Source organism: Thamnophis elegans, chromosome 4 (assembly GCF_009769535.1).
Source record: "Thamnophis elegans isolate rThaEle1 chromosome 4, rThaEle1.pri, whole genome shotgun sequence".
Taxonomy (NCBI): domain Eukaryota; kingdom Metazoa; phylum Chordata; class Lepidosauria; order Squamata; family Colubridae; genus Thamnophis; species Thamnophis elegans.
Window position 1 is genome coordinate 6,449,210 of NC_045544.1, and position 27,353 is coordinate 6,476,562.

The 27,353-nt window shown below is 40.4% G+C and overlaps 1 protein-coding gene across 2 annotated transcripts; it reads right to left on the reverse strand.

The window, feature by feature from the left end:
* Positions 1-3,137: 3,137 nt before the first annotated feature.
* On the reverse strand, positions 3,138-27,219 carry RAB23 (RAB23, member RAS oncogene family). 2 transcript variants are annotated; one of them, XM_032216972.1, is made up of 7 exons: positions 27,030-27,219; positions 14,054-14,269; positions 12,385-12,470; positions 9,516-9,672; positions 6,737-6,819; positions 4,482-4,574; positions 3,138-3,989 (listed from the first exon to the last, which is right to left on the reverse strand). In XM_032216972.1, the coding sequence occupies exons 2-7, from the start codon at positions 14,206-14,208 to the stop codon at positions 3,868-3,870; spliced, it is 696 nt and encodes a 231-aa protein (XP_032072863.1). In that variant the 5' UTR covers positions 14,209-14,269; positions 27,030-27,219; the 3' UTR covers positions 3,138-3,867. The 2 variants fall into 2 exon arrangements, with proteins under 2 accessions (XP_032072863.1, XP_032072862.1); XM_032216971.1 differs by having other exon boundaries at positions 3,138-4,007; positions 27,030-27,218.
* Positions 27,220-27,353: the final 134 nt, after the last annotated feature.

Sequence of the window (27,353 nt, forward strand, 5' to 3'; positions counted from 1 at the left end):
TATGTACTTCCTTGTTGCTGAATATTCATAAATAAAATAAATCATGCTCCATGCATTAAAATTTAGTATATTTTAAGTATACAACCTACATATACACCGATCTCTCAACCCTGTTCAATAGGAGAATGCCTTAGCTATGTTTAAAGTGAGCCTCCATTACCTTATTTGCTCAAAAACATCGTGTATTCTAACATTTCATACAAATGTCTATACCTATTACATTTCCGAACCGGTTGGAACGGGGCGAGAAACCGACCCCTGCAGTGCTATTGTAATCTTCTTTCAAATAGCAGAGAATAATGTTTACTTCCAGAAAGCCACATCAATTTTAAACCATCTCTACAAGTATAGTCTGAAATGCAACACCACAAACAGTATATATCTTCTGTGCTGTTTGGTGCAAGAGGCAAATTGCTGGGAGGCAGATTTCCCCCCTTGTTTTCCTCCCCAAAAGCTAGATGCGTCTTATACTTCGGAGCGTCTTATACTCCGAAAAATACGATATATTCGGAAGGAGAAAAAACATTCAGGGTTTGCTATCGCTTTGCTGAGAGCGCAATGGGACAACTTGCCATAGTCAACTCACTGCGGGACAACTTGCCATGGCCAATTTTATGGAAGACAATTTAACAATTCAATTATTTCAAATAAATAAATAAAACATTTAATTTTTGTCATTTGCATTTCATTCTGTCCCTCCTTTTGCATCCTTTCCTTAATGATTCTATTCCACCATATCTTTCATATTAGTGTAACTCTTGTCCTGCAGCAAGTTATCCTGTAGCAAGTTGGGCATGGCGAGTTGTCCTGTGGACGAGATGAGTTGGCCACAGTGAGTTGCAGAGGTGGATTCCTCCCAGTTCACACCTATTCGGTAGAACCGGTTCGTCAAATCTACTGAATCTACTGAGATTCCACCAGTGGACCCGGAAAACAGGCCACACCTACAGAAGAGGTTCCAAAATTTTTTGAAACCCACCACTGGTCCTTGGATATGATTATTCTACACTCTCATGCTCATATTTATAAAACTCAGTGCCTCTGTGAAAGGTAAGGATGACTACTGCGTTTGTGGTGCAATCGGAACATTGCGTGTGTTGAAGTTGTTTTAACGCAAACCAAAGATGCCTTTTAAAAAACAAGTTTACATCCTATTCTTATGCATGCCAGTGCTGTGTGCGAGGTAATTTAAGGTGGTTCTGACAAGTGTCGTCGGCATCTTCATATCCGGTCACATGGGCGGCAAGCCACTCCCATCCGGTCACATGGGTGGCAAGCCACTCCCACAAAGGAGGCCACACCCACAGAGTAGGTTCGAACAATTTTTGAAACCCACCACTGGTGAGTTGGGTGTGGCAAATTGTCAGGGGAAAGACAAAGTATTTAAGTTGGATCACTGGAACATGAATAGGTAAAGTCTACATCCCATCTTCACGCATGGTTTGAGGCTGCATATATGTACTTGGGCATAGACAATATCGCATATTACAAATCTTGATTTTGCTATTATTAACCACCCCAAAAAGTAAAAATCAGAGTCTTATTCACAAATATAAACATGTAAGGCTATCCTTTAATGTAAAAATTTCCATACAAAAATAGCATGCATGCAGAACCTAGTTAATTAAACCAATGTTTTTTTTTTCATTAATGAACAACTTTGAATATGTCTCTGTCCTTGTCTCATAATGCAACACAATATAATCTGGACCCGTATATATAGAGTCACCTAGTGACTATCTAGACTTGTTTAAAGGAAGAAACTTGGTCCGATTTTTCAAAGTGAAAAGGGTTATTGTTCATATCCCACCTCATTGCCAACAATGAGAGTGGTTTTTTTAAGCACGAAGAATGGTACATTGTTCAGTACGAAACACAGGCCAAGTAACCATTGGAAAAATCTAATTATTTTTAGATTACAATTAAATTAACAGGATGTAAGAACCCTGTTCCAAAATACAAGATACAAACTTTTGGACAAGTAAAATCTCTTTTTAAGTATAATGTTTTAGTGTTTAAGAGACATAAAATGTAAAGTAATATTCATACAGACAAAGAATGTTGTAATCAGGCTGGCAGAGTTCCAGCTCTGGTCTTGAATCTAATTATGTTCCTGAACTATTGATATTTCAACATTTCTTAGAAAGAGTAATTGGCTGCTGGCGGAAGTTTTGTTACAGAAATACTACATGAATAGTTTGTAAACAGAAAACAATATTATAGAGGCATACTTCACCAGGGAAAATAAGATTAAAGGTTTCTGAATAAGATTGTAATGTAAGATTTCATTTTTTTTAAAAACACCCTGAACCCAAATATATTGCATGGAGGTATATTAGCATCAGTGGAACAGCAGTGAGACCTGTGCATGTGTATTCGGAGCAAGTCCCATTCATCTGGTGGAATTCAGTATTAGGTAAACAGAGATTAAGACAGGAACTTTACATTCACACTATGTCAGTGTTTCTCAACCTTAGCAACTTGAAGATGTCTGGACTTCAACTCCCAGAATTCCCCAGCCAGCATTCGCTGCAGGGGTGGGTTTCAACCAGTTCGCGGCAGTCCCTGCGAACCGGTTGGCCGGCGAACCCGGAAGTAAGTAACTTCCGGGAATGGCGAAGGGCCCACCTGCCCACCCGCCCTCCTTACCCGGTTTTGACGAGTTCTGCGCTTCCATGCATGCGCAGGACGCATACAGCGCCTGCGCAATCCTCCAGGAGCAGCTGGAGCCTCGCACAGACGCTAGTACGCATGCGTGCACCACGCACGTGCATGAGGACGCCGCCGGCCCCGTTCCAACCGAACCGGTTGGAACGGGGCGAGAAACCCACCCCTGATTTGCTGGCTGGGGAATTCTGGGAGTTGAAGTCCGGACATCTTCAAGTTGCCAAGGTTGAGAAACACTGCACTTTGTCATCAAAAATAGGCACATCCTTTAATATCAGAAAAAGAAAAAAGGGCCTTATATAGAAATGCACATTAGATATAAGATGCACTTTAATCTTTTGATAATAAACCCCTTCGTATTTTTCCATTAAGAATCTACGAAGGATGTCAATGAATAGAGGATTTTTTTTTAAAAAAAGGAACGTGCTATATTCTGTTTGATTGTACCATTTCTCATTTACTTGTCCTGTTATAATTTAGAACATAGTGTGTTTGATAATAACTGACGAAAATAAAAACATAGCAGCATAAACATTACATTTTTGGCACAACACAATAAAAAAAAGTTAAGGCCCACAGTGTAGAGAACATTAAAATGTGCCAGTACCATTAGAAAAGAAAATGTTTGAAGTTGTTAAACTACTTGTTTTGTTGCCAGAACTTTCGACTTAGACCTAATTTGTGTTTAGCTACCTGAATCTTTGAAGATGTTTCTGCAGATACACACTGCAGTTTAAGTTTTGTTAAGTCGTACACATATTGCACCACCAACGTTGCCAAAAATATATACTGGACTGTTTAAAAAAAAATGTTTAATTTTTGCTTCATTATTAAGGCTCTGCCTCTGAGCCACAGGATCTAACAAGTAGAAAAAACTATTTTACGAACGAGATATTTTAAGCATTTCAGCTCAAATTTTGCTTAAAATGAAACCTACTGTATATATTAGTTCCATCATTCCTTTCAGCTAGAAAGTTGTCTTACTGAATGTCAAATGAATGCACGGTCAATGGTATTATTTCGGACCCCCTTGGGATCTCACTATCTGCCATTACGAGTCATTCATTTAAACAGCAGTATTCCCTATCGGTGTAGGTCCATTATGTGCAACTCTGCTTATAAAACACTGATAAAAACACTTCTACAGCCAGTTGTGTTCCTTAAGGACTTCAGTTAAACAATTTGGTCAGAACATGAGTTCTAGAGTATGTTGCAGCTGCTGAAAGGGCTTCGGTTTTTCTTGGTCCTCTGTTTATTCGGCCTAAGGTTGATGACGTCACCTCCGTTAAGCAAGTTGGAATTCTGGCCAGAATGACTTCCCCCTGCCGTATTGAAAACACCTATATCAAATTAGAGCACAAGAGAGAGTTGTACGTATGGCAACTGGCAATCTTTTTAACTGTATCAGATCTGTAAGTGTACAACTAAAAGCAGAGCTGGAAGCCTCAATAAGCCTTAGTTTTATATTTTAAAAATCAAAGTAAGAAATGCTTTATGGTGAGACGACATACATGAGGTTCATTATATCTGCAGAAGAGACAGTTCATAACACTATTTTTATCAGGTGCCTTTCAAAGACATAGCAAGCTGTTTTTAACCTCTTCGTCAGTATTTTTGCCATTGGTAGAAATTCTAAAATTTCATTCTAAATTTTGACAATAACGATGGAAAGTTAAGCTAAGCTGGACTGAAAATGGATACCTTTAATTTGTTAAATTATTAGGTGGTTTTGATAGTGCGTGGCCAAAGACTAGTTTTAAAAAAGTAAAATAGCACAATATTTTCTGCTTTGCAGCACACAACTGTATACATACCAATTCTGTTACTACTTGTATGTACAACTTCTGGATCTTCCATTACTCGTTGCTTAAATTTTTGAAGGTACTTCTCAGCCAAATATCTAAAAACTGTAGCATAAAAAATATCAAGGCCTTTGGAAAATATGTATTTTTTTATTTGTAAAGCCTACAGTTTCCTTACAAACTGAAAGTTATTTAAATGTTAAAATTGGCAACAACAATCTTCCTTATATAGGCTAGTAAGGAATAAACAAACACACACACAGGTTGTTAAACACACAAGCTGTTAAATTCAAGGCAGAAAAATCTTTGTGATGAATACTGTTAGTAATTATATTGTTCATAGAATATTAATTATTCAGGGGCAAAACCCGCGTTTTGAATAGAACATTGTTTCATTCATTATAATAATCTTATTTCCGGGTTGCAAACTTCAGTTCTCCAAATATTTTGGAGAAATCACTCTCGGCCCCTGCCAGTCTTACCCAGTCGAGAAAAACTGAAAATAGTTCCCCAGGAATTAAGCTTTTTCTTCAGCTTTAGAATTTAAGTTCAGCTTGTCATAAACCAATTGTTCATCTATAATTCAATCTCAAAAAAAAATTATCTATGGAAGTACAAAGTTGATGATTCCAGGACATTTTGTTCCCTCTCTAGAACATACCATTCCGGGAGCAACTGGGCAGTTTCTGAAAGCAAATTACAATGATTTGGAGGTGGCTTGAGACAGCATTTCCAGGTCAAGAATTTGGAACTGCCATTCCATCCCCGGAAGGGCATTCTTTAATGGAAAGTAGAATATTTTATATTTTCAAATATTTTTTTCATTTTGTTCTGTGGCTAAGAACAAGTTTGGTGTAGCAGTTAAGCCACCAGGCTAGAAACCAGAGACTGTGAGTTCAAGTCCCGCCTTAGGCACCAAGCCAGCTGCTCACTTTGAGCCAGTCACCTTCGCTCAGCCCTATGAAGAAGGCAATGGCAAATCATTTCCAAAAATGCTGCCAAGAAAACTGCAGGGAATCGTCCAGGCACCTGCCAGAAGCCGAGACTGACTTGAAGACACACAAACACACAAAACGTTTGTACCTGCATATATAGTGAAGGAACATATAAAACTTGAATTGGATTATAACCCAAATCCTACATCCATATGCAATTGCACAGAGGCTATAAGGAGTACCCAATGAAATCTAGTTGTCATAGAACTATAATTTTTATTTCTTTAGCCAAATTTTGAACCAATCATTCTCTTAGCCCAACCCACCTCACAAGATTGTTGTGGGAAAAATAGAAGATAGGAGTATTAGGTATGTTCACAGCTTTGAACTGATTGATATACATAAATACATACATATATTAATACGTAGGATAATAATAATAATAATAATAATAATAATAATAATAATAATAATAATACCTATCCAGAGTCCTTGAGAAGTAAGCAACAGGTGGATAAAAAAATCATATACAGTCTAAACATCTGGCTGATCTACAATTAAATAATAATAATGTGTTGTGGCCCAGCAGGAGCCGTTGGAGCTGCCACCAGACTCTGACAGTGAGGGGCCCTATGAGTCGGCTCTGGAGGATGTGGAGGACCCTGGACAGGGTTCCGACTCCGAGCAGGACGCAGAGAGACTGGTTGGCCACCAGGTGGCGCCTGAGCCTTGGATCAGTGGGGAGGAGACAAGGGAGAGTGATCCAGAAGCCAGCAGTGAGTTGTTCCTGGATGCACGCCATCAAAGAGCTACTCGGCGTCAGGAACAATTACGCACTTACAGGAGGTAATTGCACTCAGCTGGTGGTTATTAGGCTCCTCTCCAGCCTATAAAAAAGACTGCTTGTGACACGCCCCTATTGCAGAAGTCAACGCATTGACTAAAGAGAATGTAACTAACTTGGCAGGCTGGATTACTGCCAAGGTTTGTCTGAATTGCTGCCAATGTCCTTATCTGTTTGTTTGCTTGGCTTCCAGCCAGCGAGATTTTGGCTTCTTGCTATTAAAGTACATTCTAGTTAAGCTTGTCTCGGCTTTCGTTCCTGGATGGAGGAGGGGTCAGAACAATAATGTATCTCAAGATTGCAGCCCTTCAGACTATCAACAAAGACTAAACTATCTCAAAGTTCGTCCATTTAAAAGAAGTTACCTGAACTTAGAAAATCGGATTCTAGAGTCAAGTACTTCCTTCAACGAGAACCTGGAATTATGCTAGTGCAGCGCTTGAAAAAAGAAAACTAACCTAACCAAAATATTAAAAAGTCTATCTTACCTTCTGTTACATTTAAGTCTTCCTTTACAGATGCCCGATAAAATCTTAATTTTAGTTTTTTTGCGAGTGCCTCTGCTTCCTCACTGTTAGATCGGAAAGGAAAGCCTTGTTTTAGACATCAATTATTTTTCAGTAAAATATAATGCATTAATGCAAACTGAACTGACTTGATAATCTTCACTGAAGTAGATTTAAAAGGGCAGTTAAAATAAAAGATCCTCTTAGTAAAAAGATGGGAGAAAATATTAACATTGCTTTAAAATGTTGCCTGCTGAAAATTATCAAGAAAAAGAACGATAGGAGATCACAGTATTTGGTGTAAACATTCATTTTTTTGTCATTTTAAATTGATGACCCAATCAAAACCTGCTCAAAAACCTTCTCATTGAGCAGTAAAAGTATGTGGTAAATAAATAAATATGAACTACATAAAATAAAGCATCCATTGATATTCATATATATATATATATATGTGTGTGTGTGTGTGTGTGTGTGTGTGTGTGTTTTATTTGTGCTGATAAATAAATAAAGGGAGACTAGTATAGATCTATTTCAAGCTATTTAGCTCTCATCAGCTAGCCATACCCTTACTGGGATTTGAACCTGGGCTATATGGCATACTAGGCAGACATCTTAGCCATTAGGCCACAGGCTCTTATCCGTTATCAGCGAAGCCAGGGTGAAAGGTATCTATTAGATTTTTACAACCCCTGGTAAGCCCCAATTATGGGAGGAAGCTAACTGCTTCCATTATATATATATATATATATATATATATATATATATATATATATATATGTATATGTATATGTATATGTATATGTATATGTATATGTATATGTATATGTATATGTATATGTATATGTATATGTATATGTATATGTATATGTATATGTATATGTATATGTATATGTATATGTATATAAATTCCTGGCTACACAAATGAATGAGTGTTGATAAAAAAGCGGACTCTTCACTTGTGAGAAAACACAAGGACTTAAGAAAAAACGGACTTACAATAAAGTCGTACATTTTGCTTTTGCAAAAAGCAAGCCATACAACATCCCTCTATTGCACTGTTCTTAAAATACTGCATTTGAAACGAAATTCTCTGATTTTTGCAACGTTTGAGCCAAACTATTTCCTGAGAGTGCCAGACCCACACTCAAGAAATACCGATCAGTTTTGTTCATATCATGAAAAAAAAACCGATACAGAAAAGTGCAGGGAGGACTTTTGTGAGTTCATACGATTGGAATGCAAGATGTCTTTTGATGTCTTTCCTTTGTATTCTTTCATTAAGGCCTCCCATAGTGTTTACTTTTGGTTCTTGCAGTCTTTCTTGGCAAGAATTATATTTACAAGTAGATCACCTGTTTTGTTTGGCTGTTAACTTACGGTAAGTAAGGTCTTGGGAAGGGTGGGGAGGGTTGCAAATGAATAAAAAAACCTCAGTGCCTCTGTGAAAGGTCAGGACGACTCCTGCGTTTGTGGTGCAATCCGAACATTGCGCGTGTTGAACTTGTTTTAACGCAAACCAAAGATGCCTTTTCAAAAACAAGTTGACATCATATTCTTATGCATGCCACTGCTGTGTGTGAGGTAATTTAAGGTGGTTCTCACAAGTGTCGTCGGCATCTTCATATCCGGTCACATGGGTGGCAAGCCACTCCCATCCGGTCACATGGGCAGCAAGCCACTCCCACAAAGGAGGCCACACCCACAGAGTAGATTCGAACAATTTTTGAAACCCACCACCGGTTACCTAGGCAGGTCCTTCTTGATTCAGCAACTCTTCCACAGAGCATTTTCCCCCAGTTCATCTGCGGTACATCAGCCAATGCTACTCTTTAGAAGAACAATCACTCTTCAATAATTCAAACCTTATCTACATCATAACCCACCAAACTGCATACCTCCTCCAGTTTTCTTCCACCCAAAAATGATTCCCTTCCCAGAACCTTGTTTTTTTTTTAATAAAAAAACTCTCCACTTTCTTTGTATTCGTTCATTAAGACCTCCCGTCTTTTGATCCTATAGAACCGCGATGGCGAACCTATGGCACGCGTGCCAGAGGTGGCCCACAAAGCCCTCTGGCCTGGGGTGACGGCACGCATGCCGTCACCCCAGGCCAGATCTCGGCGACATTTCTTTCGCGAGCTTCTGTTTTGCTGCAAACAACGAAACAGAAGCTCTCAAAAGAAAAAGATCTTACCTCTTGCCGCACTGCCAGCGTTGGGATGACCTGCCTCCCGTCGGGCAGCTGATCTTCAGGCCTCTATTGTGCATTTGTGCATGTCCCAGGCATGCGCGTGAGCATGTCCATACATTCATGCATTTGCACATGCCCTGCACATTCGCACCTTTCAGTTCGGGCTGAACACGCATATGCAGTTTGTGCGCTGGATGTCTAAAAGATTCACCATCATTGCTATAGAAAAATCTTCCTAAGGGGAAACTGAGTTATCTCTTACTCTCAAGTTCTACTGTATGTAGCAATTAAAATAAAGCAAAGTGTTCATTTAGATGCTTATTGAGATAGATCAGACTCACAGATGGGCTTCACACTCTCCCTTTCTACAAGGCACTTATATGTCTCTTCTTAATATGAACTTTTATCTTTACCCAGATTTATTTTAAAACATTATTTGCAGCCTAGCAATGCTGCCTGTTCTCTAGAATGTAGTTTGTTCATAGAAGTATCGAGGTGAACGTCTTTTTTAAATTTACCAAGTACTCTGAAAAGATTTGTTTATTAGAATTTAATGAAAGCACCTACTTTTTTATACAAGAATAATCCAGGAGGTCAATCTTATTCTGAACAAGAACTGTGGGAATGTCTCCGACTTCAGATACAACTTTCTCTCTCCAGGTAGGGATTGCTTCAAAAGATTCCCTATCAACGGTTGAAAACACAAGCACACAAGCCTGGGCTCCTAAAACAATAATAAGAGGAAGAAATGTAATGCTCGGTGAAAAGTTTCCCAATAAAATGGACAAATAATAAATAAACCAGGTAAACATGTTGGATAAATGTATTGATTTATGGAACTGATAAGGCAAGATGACTCAAAAAAGTGTCCAGTGATCAGTATCCAACAGAAAAATAACCAAAAGAACAACATAACCTAAAAATTTAACATATACCAATAAATTTGAAATACAAAATGTCAATTCAACACAATAACAACATCAACCAAGTGGGGGCTCCCCTCGATTGGACCTGAGTGCCTGGGGGATGCCTTGGGGAAAAAGCCAGGTCTTTCTAAACCCCAACAGAGTTGGGGGGCTGTCAAATCTTGTTGAGGGGAGGGAAATCTTTCAAGAGCACAAGGGCAACTCTTGAAAGGGCATGCTTCCTAAGTCCCTTGGGTTGGCAAAGATTAAAGAGAGAAACCTGGAGCATGCCCACCCTACGGGAATGTGCGGGCGAGCAAATTATTGTACAACTTAAGACACATTTATATAAAGTTGACTGCTCCCCCTTCTTTTGCAAATCCTCTGTATCTACAGCTGCAGTGTAGTTCCTGACTATCTTGGGGCAGTAAATTCACAAATATAAAATAGCCATAACAAAATAACTCACAGTTAAATAAAAAAGAAAGAAATGGAAAAGGAAAACTGGTGTCCCCCCCTCCAAAAAATGGGGGGAAGGTATGGAAATCATGTTAGATGTCCCAATTTTGTTTCTATCACTATCCCAATCATTGTGGCCAATAAATTCAATTGCTTTGATGCAGTGGTGGGTTTCAAAAATTTTTAGAACCTCTTCTGTAGGTTTGTGGGAGTGGCTTGCCAGCTATGTGACTGAGTGGGAGTGGCTTGGCAGTCATGTGACTGGGTGGGCGTGGCCAACTTGTAAAATGTGGTGAAACTCACTTAACAGCGCTCTTGCTTAGCAACCAAAATGTTGGCTCAGAAACTCTGGCATTTGAAGCATACGTCTTAAAGCTGTCAAGTTACAAGACCCTTGCACCCCTAACCCTTTAAAAAAAAAACCAGGGATGTTCAAACTTGACAGCTTTAAGACATTAAGGTTTAGATAGGACTCTTAGAGGCAAGTGGGGCGATTGGTAAGCTAGCCAATCAGTGAGTGGCAGGCGGGGCAAGCGTGGTGCGGACGGGCGGGAGGAGGGAGCTGGAACCGGTTCTAAATGGCACGGTAGATTTGTGGAACCCCCAATATAATCCCTGCTTTGATGGGAGCTCCAGCCACTAAAAGTTTGCTCTTACCTGGCCTAAGCAATAAAAAGAGCATTAAAAAAATTAGTTTTACAGATAGATGAATGAATGAATGAATGAATAAATGAATAAATAAATAAAGGCCACTCGCTTTATAAAACTCCCTATGCTGAGGGAGATGAGTCTACAAACATGAAATATAAATATATCAATCAATTTATCAATCAATCCTGGTTCTCAGGATCAATCCTTAATTTGTTTATACTACCACTTCGATATAAGGAACCCCTTCCAGGAGACAGATACTTCAAGATGAACAATAAAACCTTAGTGCTTAGTATTATATGAGTCGGCCATCCATTACATTTGATCCAGCTGCCCAACAGAATGAAAGATCACCCGATACTCTGAAGCATTCCAATTGTATTCTGAGCAGCTTCTCTTGTACTCTGATCAGTAAGAGGCCTGTGCACTTACTATATCCCAATTTCCTACACCTTAGTTCAGACTCTTTGTAGAGTTATAATCCCTTCTGCAAAACCACACTTGAAGGGTATGTCAATATATTCCTGATCTCTAATTTAGTGGGAAGGGCAATTACTGTAGGCACCGTGTGAGGAAGCGCCCAAGAGTTTAAAGAGAGGTAAGGAGCGCGGGCGGGCGGGTGGGCCCTGCAGAGCACCGTACCGGAATGATACCCGGAGCTCCAAGCAGCCTCCGATACAACTGTACGAGGCGTACTTCCTGCAATCCACCACTGCTCTGAACTCAGGAAAGGAACAATGTTTGTTGTCTATTTATTACTAGAAAAGTCTTGGAACTTGTTGGATTTAGTGGGTGAATGTCCCCTTAGAGCCTCCTTCTAGTGGAAGAGTCATCCAGGTCTCTCTGGTATAAGAACTAGAAATGAAATTACGTGGGCCTGTTATGATGATGATTATTTAAAAAGTGTGCTACTACAATTTAAATTCACCACAAGCCAGAAGTCTTTACATTAAGACTTTTTTTTTTCTCGTGGCACGACAATATCGCGCTGGTCAAAATCGCGGCGATAAAATCGCGGCGATAAAGCTGCGACGTCATCACCGCACGTCATCACCGCCGCGACAACAGCGCGGCAACAGAAGGGTGCTTTAAAACGGCGCCGCGGCAGAAAGCCGACTTCAATTAAGGTAAGCGTTAGGATTAGGTTTAGGGGTTTGTTTTAGGGTTAGGTTTAGGGTTAGGATTAGGGTTAGATTTAGCGTTAGGGTTAGGTTTAGAGTTAGGTTTAGGTTTAGCGTTAGGTTTAGGGTTAGGTTTAGGTACTGAGTGCTTGGGAATGCGTGATTTTGCCCTCCGCGATTATGTCATCGCGGTAGGGTCGCGTTTTTCCCTAGCGCTTAGAACGGTGCAAATTAGTCTTTGCGCTTATGTCTCCGCGCAGAAGGGCTTCGCGGATTTGTGGTGGAACCTTTTTTTCTTACCTCTATAATAAGCTTTAGTAATTGCATCAAATTCTTCTTGACCTGCTGTATCCCAAAGCATTAACCGGACATCTTCATCATTGACTCTAAAAATATAATATATTCTTATCAATAAGCATATTAAAAAAACAAGGAACTTGTAATCTGAAAAAAGTACTTAGCAAAACGGCTTTAAGTAATCCTAAAGAATAAAAGAATTTTGACCTTAGAAGGACATGATTTGCAAGCAGGCTGGCATACATTCCTATGGGATGATAAAAATAAAACGCACAAATACTTTCAAAATCATTTAATTAGAAGGGCGTTATTGCAAAAATGGCTCAAAATAAAAAAAAGCCACTATGTGAAAATCCCGAATTGGCTATCACCGACAGAAAGGACGACCCATCCAAATTTTATAGATTTGAACAAAATGCTAAGATACAGAGATTTAATTGATAGACAGGGAAATTTAAAAACAATTGAAGAATTGGCAGAACAGAACATGAAAGTTGACTGGCTAACTTACCTCCAAATCAAAACTAAATGCAATAATGATACTAAATTATATGACATCGAAACAGAACCACACGAATTGGATAAAATTATTCAAAGCTCGGATAGAAAGATGATAGGGAGAATATATAAATTTATCCTGAAGTATAAAATGGAAGAGGAAATTGTGAAAGAACAAATGATAAAATGGGCGCAGAACTTTGGCTATAATATTGAATTAGACAAATGGGAAAAATTTTGGGGAACAAACTTAAAAATGACACTATCAGTTGCAAAATAGAATGGAAACCTGAAGTTTTTTTTAATTAGGAATAATATCTGCGAAATATAAAAAAGAAATCCAGTATTTAATACTACATATAATTACGGCGGCAAGGATTGCCTTTGCCCAGAAATGGAAAAACAAATTAATTCCAAGCGAACATGAAATAATAAGAAAGGTTATGGATTGTGCCGAAATGGACAAACTAACTAAAGAAATCCAGGGAAAAGAAGAATCAGAATTCTACCAGATATGGGATAAATGGTACAGGTGGTTGGAGGAAAGAAACAAGATTTCTCTCTTTCTGTATTTCTCTCTCTCTCCCTCTCTCTCTACCTACCTACTTTTTTAAAAAAATTGCCTCCTCAAAACCTTGGTGCGTCTTATACTCTGGTGCGTCTTATGCTCCGAAAAATACGGTATACTAGTAGGAGTGAGTTTGGAGGCAAATTACTTGGAGCTTAACTTCAAAATTGAAACGTATTTAACCATATCTAATTAGACCATGTCCTTTTCTTTCCCTCTGCTTTGAGAGAAAATAAAACTACTCTGTGGACTGAAATAAATTAGACATTTTCTTTTGAAATTCCATTTATTTATATTGGACACGTCATGTTCTATACAAATCACTGTCATTCAGTGTTATAAATGTGTATAACTCTTGGTCAATATTTACAATATTGCTACTCCACCTTGCCACTACTGGTAAAATAGCTTTTTTCCTTCTAACAGACAATAGCAATGTTGCATTTATTATTCAGATTAGTAATTCTGGAACTTCTGCAGACAGACTACAGAATGCAGTTAATATAGATGCCTCATGTTCACATTTATGCAAAAAGCCCTTATAAATATACTGAATTCAGTTCTAAAACGAGTAAATAATAATACTCCCATCTGTTAGATACGCACTGCATTTCTCTTTCCAAGAAATCAACTCCAATTGTTTTTTTATAGTCTTTTGTAAAAATTCCTTTGCAGTATCTCTGGATCATACTAGATTTCCCAACAGCTCCATTTCCAACAACCACCACTTTGATGGCCACCTCCAAATCTTCTTCCAGCATTTTGCTCGGTCAGAAAGTTGTAACTATTTCTCAATTTAGTATAGATCTCTGAATTCTCCACCTGAAAAAAAAAAGGGGGGGGGAAGAGTTAATAACAGTTCCTTTTCATTACAAAAATAAAGATACACATTTTATATTCTCTCATGAGTTTACAATAAGTCTGGGGAGCTTCAATATTAAACTGAAACATCTAAACCAGTGTTTCTCGACCTTAGCGACTTTAAGTCCTATGGACTTCAACACTCAGAATTCACTCAGGGTTCTGGGAGTTGAAGTCCACAGGACTTAAAGTCGCCAAGGTTGAGAAACACTGATCTAAACCAATTAAATTAAGGTATCTCTGTGGTGGGTGGGGAGTAAGTCAACAGTTACCAGATCACGTTAATGCCATGGTTAGGAGAATGAAAGGAACAACGCAAAGAAACAGTTGCGTATATATATTTACAATAAACTCAGTTGAAGCCAATGGGTGTTGCTATTGAATAAACATGGATTATATTGCATTCTATTGCTTCACTGTCTTCTCGTCTGTTCTGTTAATCTTACGTCCGATATAACTATTACCAACTTTGTCCATGTTAACCGCTATATCTGTAATAATTATGCACAATTTTGGCATGTGTCTAGATTAATAAAATCCAAAGAACTTACTACCAACATTCACATATACACACCATCTTTACATACTACACTTTGTTATCACAGTACAACACATCTCTATATGCATGGATTCACACTTTAACTTTAGTGGGACTCCCCCGCCTCCCCCCCAGGATTTTCATATATAGAATGCATTTCATGACAGTGTTAATGTAGTATGTACATTTGCGTGACCCAACAAATGCACGATAGACAAAACCGCGACGTCAAAATTGCGCCCACAAATTCGCGATGTCAAAATTGCGCCGACAAAAGCGCGATGACAATAAAATCGAAAAATTGTTAGGGTTAGGGTCATAGCATACGTATGCGCAATTTTGTCGTCGTGCATTTGTAGGCGTGCTATTGTCGAAAATCAATTAGCAATTTTGTTGTTGCGGTTTTGTCTATTGCGCATTTGTCAGTGAACTGTACATTTGTCTCAATTCTTTGCTGCTGGCATACATTATGCAATAACTTAGACAAATCATAGATAAACTTAGATAAATCCCAGAGAAACAAAACTAATGTTAATTTAAAATTATTAGATGATGCTCACAAATATATGTCACCGTCTTACTAGGTATCAATTTATTTTTATATTACTAAGATGTTTATAGAAAGTATTTCGTAAACCAGCCTAGCTTTAAAGTGTTCTTTTAAAATAAAGTTGCAGAATTAGTGCTGGTAAAATAAGACAGAATGCCTTATTACATAAGTGTGTGTGTGTTTGTGTGTGTGTGTGTGCATGCACATACACACACACATACTTGTATATATTTTAGGAGCAATATTTACTCTTTCTAATTATGGACTAGGGATACAATGGTGTTATATGGAGCAGGCATATGCAGGTAAGTTACAGATAGGAAAAGAATCAAAGAGCACTGATGTTGTTCCTTAATTTGGTAATAAAATTTCTGCAAGAAAACAACCAAGATCACAGAGTACCAAGGATGCCACAGAGTCAAAACCAGAAGTGGGTTCCTACCAGTTCGCACCTATTCGGTAGAACCAGTTCGTCAAATCTACCGAACCGGTTAGAAGAGGTTCCACCAGTGGACCCGGAAAGCAGGCCACACCTACAGAAGAGGTTCCAAAATTCTTTGAAACCCACCACTGGTCCTTGGATATGATTATTCTACACTATCATGCTCATATTTATAAAACTCAGGGCCTCTGTGAAAGGTAAGGATGACTACTGCGTTTGTGGTGCAATCAGAATATTGCGTGTGTTGAAGTTGTTTTAATGCAAACCAAAGTTGCCTTTTAAAAAACAAGTTGACATCATATTCTTATGCATGCCAGTGCTGTCTGTGAGGTCATTTAAGGTGGTTCTGACAAGTGTCGTCGGCATCTTCATATCCAGTCCCATGGGCAGCAAGCCACTCCCCTCCGGTCACATGGGGTGTCAAGCCACTCCCACAAAGGAGGCCACACCCACAGAGTAGGTTCGAACAATTTTTGAAACCCACCACTGGTCAAAACTCTCTATATTTTCCTGAATTGGGGAAAGGTAAATATATCAACAGTCTATTGTAAAAAGTTGGCACCCGCCCCCTTCTAGAAGAATGAAATATTTTAGAAAATATTAAACAAGCAGAATATTATATTTCCTGGATGAGAAATGGAAAAGCATGGTTTTTTTAGAGGCAGGAAGCAGACCCATTCTTAAGAGCTCTCACCTTTCTTAATAGCCCACAGCAGATGTCAGCGCTTAAGAGTTAAAGAGAAAGATAGCTCTATTCATCAGCAAATTCCAAACAGCCAGATCTGAACAAAGGCATGGTTAATCCTCACCTATAAGAGGAATTGCCCAACAAGCCCCTTCGTTGCATCAGCCCAAACTTCAACCAAACTTAGCTCAGACAAACTCCTAGGAATTATACATGGCATTGTGCGAGTCTGATAACATCCAATAGAATACATATTCTTGCAGCGAAACAGGAAGCTCCAGTTCAAAGCCCAAGAGAAGGTATAAAAACTGCTCAGTCTCAACTCCATGTGGTCAGCTACCCAGAATCACACGTGTTTGGTGGTTCTGCTTCACCAATAAATGGACCCTTTTTCCAAACAGCGCCCAGCCTCCATTTTGTCTCCAGTGCCTTTCTCCCGGCTTGGAAATGAACCAGATGGATTTTTCTTCCAACACTATACTGAGTATCCGAAATGGACTATTGCCAATGAGGAGGAGCATATACTGGGTATGCTGTACTGATACGCTGAAGGCCAATTTTAACAGGCATAAGGGCAGGATAACGCACTACTGTCAGCGTATTGCATCAAAATGACCTTCCCACCATTACAATTCCAATATAAATGGTAACAACAACAAATTACATTGCAAGGAGAGAAGCCTGCTAGAAACTTTGTTTTAGATAGTCTTGCAAACAAGCGTTATTACATAAATGTTGTCGCAGTGGTTAAATGCAGCATTGCAGGCTACTTCAGCTGACTGCAGTTCTGCAGTTCGGCGGTTCAAATCTCACCGGCTCAAGGTTGACTCAGCCTTCCATCCTTCCGAGGTGGGTAAAATGAGGACCCGGATTGTTGTTGGGGGCGATATGATGACTCTGTAAACCGCTTAGAGAGGGCTGAAAGCCCTATGAAGCGGTATATAAGTCTAACTGCTATTGCTATTGCTATTCTCCACCTTATAGATCTATCAATCTATGTATGCATTTTCTTTTAAACAGTGTAACAGTACTGCAGGAAAAAAATGAGTTAAAGAACTGAAGCAAAATAGAATTTTAATGGACTCAGCAAGACACCACAATTATAGGCAGTCCTGGACTTAACAACCACAACTGAGTCCAAAATTTCTGTTGCTAAGGCAGTTAAGGTGAGTGGCATCTCATGTTATGATCTTTTTGCCACAATTATTAAGTCAATCCTGCAGTTCTTAAGTGGATCTGGCTCCCTCGTTGCTTTTGTTTCTCCGAAGCCAGCTAAGAGTTTGCAAATGGTGATCACAGAAGCCCTCGCGCACCCCAACTCTCAGAAATACATGCCAGTTGCCAAGTGCTCTAATTCTGATCACGTGACCCTGGGGAAACCGCAAGGGTCCTAAGTGTAAGAACTGATCATAGGTCACCTTTTTTCATTGCCGTTAAAATTGTGGACAATCACTAATAGCAGTTAGCAGTTAGACTTATATGCCGCTTCATAGGGCTTTCAACCCTCTCTAAGCGGTTTACAGAGTCAGCATATATTGCCCCCACAGTCTGGGTCCTCATTTCAACCACCTCGGAAGGATGGAAGGCTGAGTCAACCTTGAGCCGGTGAGATTTGAACCGCCGAACTGCAGATAGCAGTCAGCTGAAGTGGCCTGCAGTACTGCAGCTGACTAACCACTGTGCCACCTCGGCTAAATAAATGGCTGTAAGTCAAGGGCTACCCGTATCATTTTTGCATTTCATGCTTGCATTTTACAAATGATCACAGTGCCTGCCAAAGTTTAAACATTTTCCAGGCACTCCCAAGTTCTATAATGGTGGTTCCCTCCCCCCCCTTTTTAAAAAAATACATCTAGGATTACTTCAGATGTCTGTCCACACTGGCTTTCTTCTCTCTACGGATTTATCCTCATTCCATTCACTATGATTTGTAGTCTTTTTTCCCTTCCCTGCCCTTTGTAGCATTCTTCACCTTTAATCCCATGAATCAAGTGTGCGCTTCTGTATCATTGCAGCAACTGGAAAATAGCTCCTTCTCATACGACCCATTTTTTCCCCCTGTTCTGGAAAAGATTCTTTTATGCTACGGTATTTCTCCCTCCTACTCATTAAGAAAGCTCTACCAATGGTTTGCCTTAGTAAACCTTGCTAATAAATCTTCAACAGCACTTCCCCTTTATATTTAATGAGTAGGTGAAGCAATCAAAATGTTGTTAACCCCTTCCTTATAGAAAGTTTCCATCATATCAAAAATTTGAAAGATTGGTATACAGAGGCGTGACCCGTCAAAACCGCGCTCGACTAAACTGCGCCCGATTAAACCGCGTCGCTGACGTCATCAACAGGGCGACAACAGCCAGCGCGGAGAAAGAAGGGCGCTTTAAATAGCACTTTGAAAGCAAGCCGATTCAACTTAAGGTAAGGGTTAGGGTTAGGTTTAGGGTTAGGTTAAGGGTTAGGTTAAGGGTTAGGGTTAGGTTTAGGTTAAGGGTTAGGTTTAGGGTTAGGTTTAGGATTAGGTTTAGGGGGGTTAGGTTTAGGGGTTAATTTTAGGTTTAGGGTTTACAGCGTGCTTCTGTCTCCGCGCTGCTGTCGCCCTGTTGATGATGTCAGCGACGCAGTTTAGTCGAGCGCGGTTTTGTGGTGGAACCATACAGATGGTCCTTGCTTATTGGCCATTCATTCAGCTACAGCGTTTGAACTAGTGATAGTTTCAACTGGCCTTGAAGTTTTGACCATAGCGGCATCCCGCAATCACGCTCTACATGGGGCTGCCCCTGAAAAGTGTTCGGAGACTACAACTAGTCCAGAATGCAGCCGCGCGAGCGATACTGGGTGTACCAAGATACACCCACATAACACCTATCCTCCGCGAGCTGCACTGGCTTCCCATCGGTCTCCGAACGCGATTCAAGGTGCTGGTTATTACCTTTAAAGCCCTACATGGCCTAGGACCCGGATATCTGCGAGACCGTGTTCTGCCGCATACCTCCCAACGGCCGATAAGATCACACAGGGTGGGCCTTCTCCAGGTGCCGTCAACCAGACAAGGTCGGCTGGCGGCTCCCCGGGGGAGGGCCTTCTCTGTAGCCGCTCCGACCCTATGGAATGAACTACCCCCAGAGATCCGGACCCTACCTACTCTCATGGCCTTCCGAAAGGCTATCAAAACCTGGCTATTCCGGCAGGCCTGGGGCTGTTGACCTCAAGACTGAGGTCCAGCCCCGACCGGGTGAATGATGTGGTTTTTAATCTGTTTTTCCTCTGTTTTTAAATTCTTTATTTTTTAACATTTATTTTCTGTAAGCCGCCCGGAATCCTTCGGGATTGGGTGGCCTATAAATTTATTAAATACTAAATACTAAGTGATTTTGATTTGCAGCCTTCCCTGCTGGCCTCCAACAAGCAAAGTCAATGGGAAACTGGCAGGAATTCAGAAGTTGCAATTACACAAACGCCTCTCTTTACAAACTATGCACTCCACACTTAATAATGGTAACTGAGCCGTTGCTAAGCAGTAAGTCATATGACACTTATAATGCATGGCTATTTGAGTTCCATTTATCATCATTAAGCAAGGTCTACCTGTATAATGCAAAAGAAATGGGTTGTACAGTAACATGTGGTAGTTACTAAAAAAACGTTGCCACATATTCCTTCCTTCCTTCCTTCCTTCCTTCCCCACAAATGAACTGTCAAATTGGAAAGACTAAAGTTGACTTACACTAAAAGTTCAATGAAAGCAGAATGCAAAAATATAACATGAAACAAGGCTATGGGAAAATACCCAACAAGCAATTTCAGCCATCCTAATCAATCATTAAAGCAAAACCATGAAATACCGTGTTCCATCACCCATTCCGAAATCAAGCTTTAATGCCTTTCTGAAACGGAGCATAAGAATAAGGTCAAACAGTTATAAAAGAGAACAATATTCAAGGACAACCCAAGATGGAATGGTTTAACTGAAGGGATCCCCTTTAGATCTTATAGGACCAACAGATACATTCAAGGTGGTCCTATAGATCAGGGCTCACCAACCTTGGCAACTTGATGACCTGTGGACTTCAACTCCCAGAATTTTTTGAGTTGAAGTCCAGAGGTCGTCAAGTTGCTAAGGTTGGAGACCCCTGCTATAGATAACCAGATCCAAATCCATGTGAGGTTTTGCTGTAGATGACAATCAGCATCTTGAATCCACTAACCAGCACAGTTCACGCATCAGAAGTATCATATAGATTAGGGGTCCCCAAACTAGGCAACTTTAAGTCTTGTGGACTTCAACTTCCAGAATTCTCTAACCAGTTATGCTGGCTGGAGAATTCTGGGAATTGAAGTCCACAAGTCTTAAAGTTGCCAACTTTGAAGACCTCTGATATAGATGTACTGAGATGCATCTGTTATCTCTCACGCAACGGCATTCTCAATCATTCTGTTAGCTTTCCTGTGGTCTTTGGCGCATTAGCTTCATTCTTTCCTAAAACAGAAGCTAATCACAGTGACTAATGCCCTAGTCACCATACAACTTGACTTTTGCAAGGTCTCTTAAGTGAGAGTGCCCTTGAAGACTATTTGGAAGCTTCAGCTGGTTCAGAATGCAGTGGCATGGGCAATGATATGCATGTCTCACTATGCCTACATGACACCTTTGCTCTGCAACTTCCAGTTTGCTTTGAGGTGCTTCAAGGTGCTAATTATGACCTATAAAAGCCTTACATTACATAGGGTCTGGTTATTTGAGGGACAGTTTATCACCCATGGTGTCTAACTGGCTGGAGGAGTAGGGAGAGAACCCGGGAGTGGAGTTAAAAGAGGAAATCAGCCTAGAATCCCTACATAGCCCCCAGTGAACTAAGTCCAATCCTCCTTTGAATTCCCTTGACCCTTGTCTGACTCCAAGAAGGTGGTAACCATTAGTTGAGAAGATCTGTATGCGTAGGCAAGAGTAGCAATCAATCCATTTCATTGAACCTTCATGTGTGGATCTGATCTTTCATGCCCTCTTTTGTGATATGAACCAGTAGGGTTGGCATATTTCAGATCCCTTCAGTTGAAGAGTTATTCCTTGGGATTCAAGAGGAGCATCCTCCATCGGTGCCTACTCTCTGAATGAAGCTTCTGCTGAGATCCCAATGGGTCCCATCCTGATACAATTCTGAAAGGTCTTAAAAAGCTGTGCTCGCAGGCATATGGCTCCGATGGATGGAGCCTCTTTTGAGATAGGTAGGTAGGTAGATAGAAATAAAAATAAATGTGTAATGTTGATGGATTTACCTTTCCTAACTCTGTCTTATTCCATTTTTCTTGGTTTTATATTGCATTTTATTCTCTCTGTTATATTCTGAACTGCCCTGACTCATTCTAGAATCAGGTGGCACCCAAATCCAATCAATTAAATTAAAGACTGGTCCATCTCAGCATATTACAGTAATTCAAGTGAGAGGAGACTTAAGGCAAGAATGATCATGACCAAGAAAAGGTGCAATTATTGCACAAAATGGATTTATGCCGAAGTGTCTTGGCACAGCTACCTCTTGCCCCGTGACCCGTCAAAACCACCGCGGTAGACTAAAGCGCGCCCGATTAAAGCGCTTACGTGACGTCATCAGCAGCGTGACGAAAAAAATTAAAAATAAATTAAATTAAAATTAAAATAAAATTAAAGCAAGCCGATTCACATAAAGGTAAGGGTTAGGTTTAGGGTTACGTTAAGCGTTATGGTTAGGTTTAGGGTGAGGTTAAGGGTTAGTGTTAGGTTTAGCGTTAGGTTAAGGGTTAGGTATTGTAATACATTACAGTTAGGTTTAGGGTTAGGTTTGGGGGGGTTAGGGTAAGGTTTTCGCTTTAATTTTAAATTTACCGCTCACAGCGCGATGTTTTCATCGCGCTGTGATGATGTCACGTACGCGCTTCCGTCGAGCGCGCTTTATTCTACTGCGGTTTTGTGGTGGAACCCTCTTGCCCTTCCAGCAAGAGCTAGGAATCCTGGAGAACCCACAGTTCCATCTGAAAAATGTAACCCTACTGAGATATGGAATCCACCAAGCAAAATATATTTTTCAAGTTTCAGCAGATTTCCAAAAAGTCTTATAAGTTTTATTTGCACTGAATTTGTACCTGAGAAACACTGGACGAATTAGTTCTATCTCGGTAACGGTGTAGTAGAATATATGGAGTACAGTATAAATGGCTACACCATGGCATCCTCCACCAAGAAACCCCTTTATTGTAGCAATGATTACACAACACTTATGGTACAGAACTATAGGAAAAAAATATATTTCACCACCAGCAATCACAGAAAATAAATGGTGAACCATTCTGTACATTTCGGTTTGCCTCTAAATCTCCACATAAACCCTTATATGCTGCTCTGCGTGTAGTAAATCATACTTCTGAACCTAAAAGAAAACATTCCCTATCACATCAAAGATACACATGTCTCTCATCATACATCAATCTTTTCCAGCAGATGTCTTGATCAAACAGGCACCATAACCGCAAATCGAGCACATTTCAACACCACAAAACAGGGAAAGGTTCAGATCCTTTACTATAAAAAAAATGTAAACTTACATATCTACTAAATGATTTTCCCCCCCAATCAAGCATTTCAGCAATGCATAAAATAAAAAAAACCTCGAGCTTAATTAAAAAACATAGCAGAGGGATATTGGTGAATAACCAGAAAGGAGATCACAAAAAGTACAGATATAATAAAAATAATAAAATCAAGAATGGAGAGTTGGCAGAACAAAGCACTGCATGGCCAATTTCTGGAAAAAAATAAAAGATAAAGTGGACAGTGAACAAACTTGGTTATGGTTAACAACAGGTACATTAAAGAAAGAAACAGAGTCACTAATCCTGGCTGCGCAAGAACAAGCTATCCGCACAAATGCCATTAAGGCCAAAATCGAAAAATCCTCTGATGATGCCAAATGCAGACTTTGCAAAGAAGCTGATGAAACTGTTGATCACATACTCAGCTGCTGTAAAAAAATCGCGCAGACTGATTATAAATTGCAGCACAATTCAGTAGCACAAATGATCCATTGGAATTTGTGCAAAAATTATAATATTAAAACAGCAACAAACTGGTGGGAACATCAGCCTGAAAAAGTCACCGAAAATCAGATGGTCAAGATCTTGTGGGATTTCCGTATACAAACCGACAAAATACTGGCGCATAATACACCAGACATCACACTGGTTGAGAAAAATAAGGTCACAATCATAGACATCGCAATACCAGGTGATAGCAGGGTCGCCAAGAAGGAACATGAAAAAATCGCAAGATACCAGGACTTAAAAATCGAAATTCAACGACTATGGCACAAACCAGCAGTGATAATTCCAGTGGTAATTGGCACACTGGGTGCTATTCCAAAGGCACTGGAATTACATTTAAAACAGTTAAAAATTGACAAAATCACCATCAGTCAAATGCAAAAAGCCGCACTGCTTGGATCTGCACGCATATTACGAAAATACGTTACGACGTCCTAGGCCCCTGGGTGGGGCCCGACTAGTAACCAATGCCAAATCCGGCGAAACAACTGGCCGCTGTGATACAATTGTATAATAATAATCGCAAAAACAGAATTGTATCACAGCAGCCAGTTGTTTTGCCGGATTAGTCAAAAAATTAAGGGCAGAAGCTAGTAATTTAAAGAACATGCATGAGCAATGGCTTAAAAACAACAAAACCATAGATCGGCTAATCAGAAGATATAGATTGGATACAAGAAACATCAATGAAGCTGTAGACATTGTAAAACAGCAGATAACAGCAAAAGCTAGAAAAATTGAAAGATATGAGGCACGAATCATCCAATATAAACAAATTCAAGAATGTCGATCAGACCAACGGCGTTTTTATCAAAGTCTTAATGTGAATGGTGACACCAAAAGTGAAAAACCAGAAAAGCAGGCCACAGTTGAATTCTGGAAAGAATTGTGGGAAAAGGACTACAATAAGGAAGCAAAGTGGATACATGACTTTGAGAAAAGCATTGGCAACAAACAAATGCAAGTATTAGAAATAACAACTGAGATGGTCAAAAATCGAGTAAAAAAGGTAAAGAAATGGACATCACCTGGAAAGGACCAATTACGTGGTTTCTGGCTCAAATATCTGACCAGTTTACATGCAATATTGGCCAGGCAACTGAATGAAATTTTACAAAAGGGCCAAATTGATGAATGGTTGACAACTGGAAAAACATACTTGATTCAGAAAGATGCAACTAAAGGAACAACACCTGAAAACTACAGACCAATAACACGCTTGCCAACAACCTTCAAATTACTCACAGGCATTATTGCAGATAATATGATGGATTATTTGGAAACAAACAACATCTTGCCGGTAGAGCAAAAAGGCAACAAAAGAAGGAGCAGGGGCACAAAAGATCAGCTCCTAATTGATAAAATGATATTAGAAAATTGTAAGAACAGAAAAACGAACTTGAATATGGTCTGGATTGATTACAAAAAGGCATTTGACTCACTGCCACATAGTTGGATCATAAAATGGTTAGAAACAACCGGCATTAGCAAAAATATTACATCCTTTACTGAAAAGGCAATGAAACAATGGAGAACTGAGTTGGCAGTAGGGAATGAGATCTACGGAATGGTTAATATCAAGTGAGGAATTTTCCAGGGTGATTCACTTTCACCTCTTCTCTTCATCACCGCAATGATCCCACTATCAGTAATCTTAAAAAAAATGAAATTAGGCTACCAAACAGCCAAAGAAGCTGAAACAATTTCGCATTTACTATATATGGATGATTTGAAACTCTATGGAAAGTCAGAAATAGAAATCCAATCATTGACAAACACAGTCCGAGTATTCAGTACCGATATTTCAATGCAGTTTGGCATGGAAAAATGCGCCACTGTATCCATAAAAAGGGGCAAAATCACTGCATGTGACGGAATTGAAATATATATATTATATAATATATATTATATTATATGTATTATATTATATAAAATATATATAGTATATATTATATATAATATAATATATATTATATAATTATATTAATAATATAATTTTGATACAATTATATTATTAATATAATTATATTATATTATATTATATTATATTATATTATATTATATTATATTATATTATATTATATTAATATTATTATATTATATTAATAATATAATTGTATCACAGCGGCCATTTGTTTTGCTGGATTTGGCAATGATACAATTGTATAATAATGATGATGATGATGATGATGATGATGAGAAAGGGAAAGGCAGAGGAAGAATGGGAGGGAATGTAAGAGTAGGAAAGAGGGGAGGAATGGGAAGAAGAGGGGAAGGGTAAAGGGGAGGAAGGGGAAGGAGAGAAGGGAAAGGAGAGGAGGAAGGAAGGAAGGAGAGAAGAAAGAGAAGAAAGGGGGTAGGAAGGAGGGAGGGAAGGAGGGAGGGAAGCAAGGAGGGAAGAAAGGAGGGAAGAAAGGAGGGAATGTAGGAGAGAAGGAAGGGGGGAAGGAAGGAGGAAAGGAAGGGGGAAAGGAAGGAGAGAAGAAACGAGGGAAGGAAAGAGGGAGGGAGGGAAGAAGAAGTAGGACCGTTGTAAGATAAGATGGATCTATGGGATGATAAAAAAGCAATCTTCAAGTATATTGTCAACAGTAGGGAAAAATTGTTATAAATACATATTATTAATAACAGTTATGTAAATAAAAACTTAAAAAAAATATAATTGTATCACAGCGGCCAGTTGTTTCGCCGGATTTGGCAATGCCAAATCTGGCGAAACAACTGGCCGCTGTGATACAATTGTATAATAATGATGATGATGATGATGATGATGATGATGATGATGATAATGATAATAATAATCAAGGCCAGCCCCCCAGTCCCAGAAACTGGGCGGGGGGGGGGGTTTGGACCAGGGTTTTCTTCTTCTATGGGGGGGGGGAGGAAAGGGGTTCCCTCTGGGTATCCCCCGCTCGGAAAGGACGGGATGTTAAGTCTAAGAAACGCCCCAACTAAGGTCCTCTTTACACCAAACGTAACGATCCCGAAAGAGGAGTTGCTGGATCGGCGAGCCAGAGGAGCTCCTCTGCTGGGGATCAAAGCCGGAGAGAAATCTGCCGCTGGGATCGAGCCAAAGGGAGCGTGCAGGGAAGCCAGTTTCCCACCCAAAGGATCCCCAACCCCAACTCCCAGCAGGGGCGCAGCATCTTCGCCGCGCGTCCAGCCTTCACAGCACCGCGCAGAAACCCTTGTGGGCGTTGTGGGTGTTGTGCGGGTGTGTTTGTGCATGGAGCCCCGCGTAGCCCAGGCCGATCCCGGCACGTCCTGCCATCTCCCCCACCCCACCCGGAGGATCCCGAGGATCCTCCCCGCGCGCCCGATCCCAGAACCGGCTCGGTCTCCTGCAAGGCGCGCGGAGGAAGAAGGGGCGCCCGAGGAACCCCCCAACCCGGAGGCGCGCATAGCTCTCCGATCTCCCCCGCGGGAAAAACTCACTCCACACGGCCGGAAAAGCCGTCAGGGCCGCGGCGGGACTCGCTGGGGAAAGCTCCCTGCTCGGCTGCGTCTGCTTTCCCGAATGGGGAGACGAGGCGCTTCGCCAAGCAGCCAGCCAGCCAGCCGGCCTCGCCCTCCGCCTCCGCCGCCTGGCTTCGGCGGGGGCGGGACCAGGCTCTCTCCCTGGCCGGGTTAGAAGTCCGGGGGAGGAGGAGGAGGAGGAAGGAAGGAAGGAAGGGCTTCCCGCCTTGGAAGGCCCGCTGGATCTCGCCGGCTTTGCTTCCCTTTGCGGTGGGCACGAAGCGCCGGGAACCTCCCGAAGGC

Bases quoted from the DNA above. Each gene is read 5' to 3' on its own strand.
- RAB23 (XM_032216971.1), bottom strand. From the start codon at position 14,208: ATGCTGGAAGAAGATTTGGAGGTGGCCATCAAAGTGGTGGTTGTTGGA. The intron at 4,575-6,736 runs GTAAGATAGACT...TTTATGCTACAG, and splicing joins AGACTTAAATGTAACAGAAG to TTTTTAGATATTTGGCTGAG. The intron at 4,008-4,481 runs GTATGTATACAG...AATTTGATATAG, and splicing joins TACAAGTAGTAACAGAATTG to GTGTTTTCAATACGGCAGGG.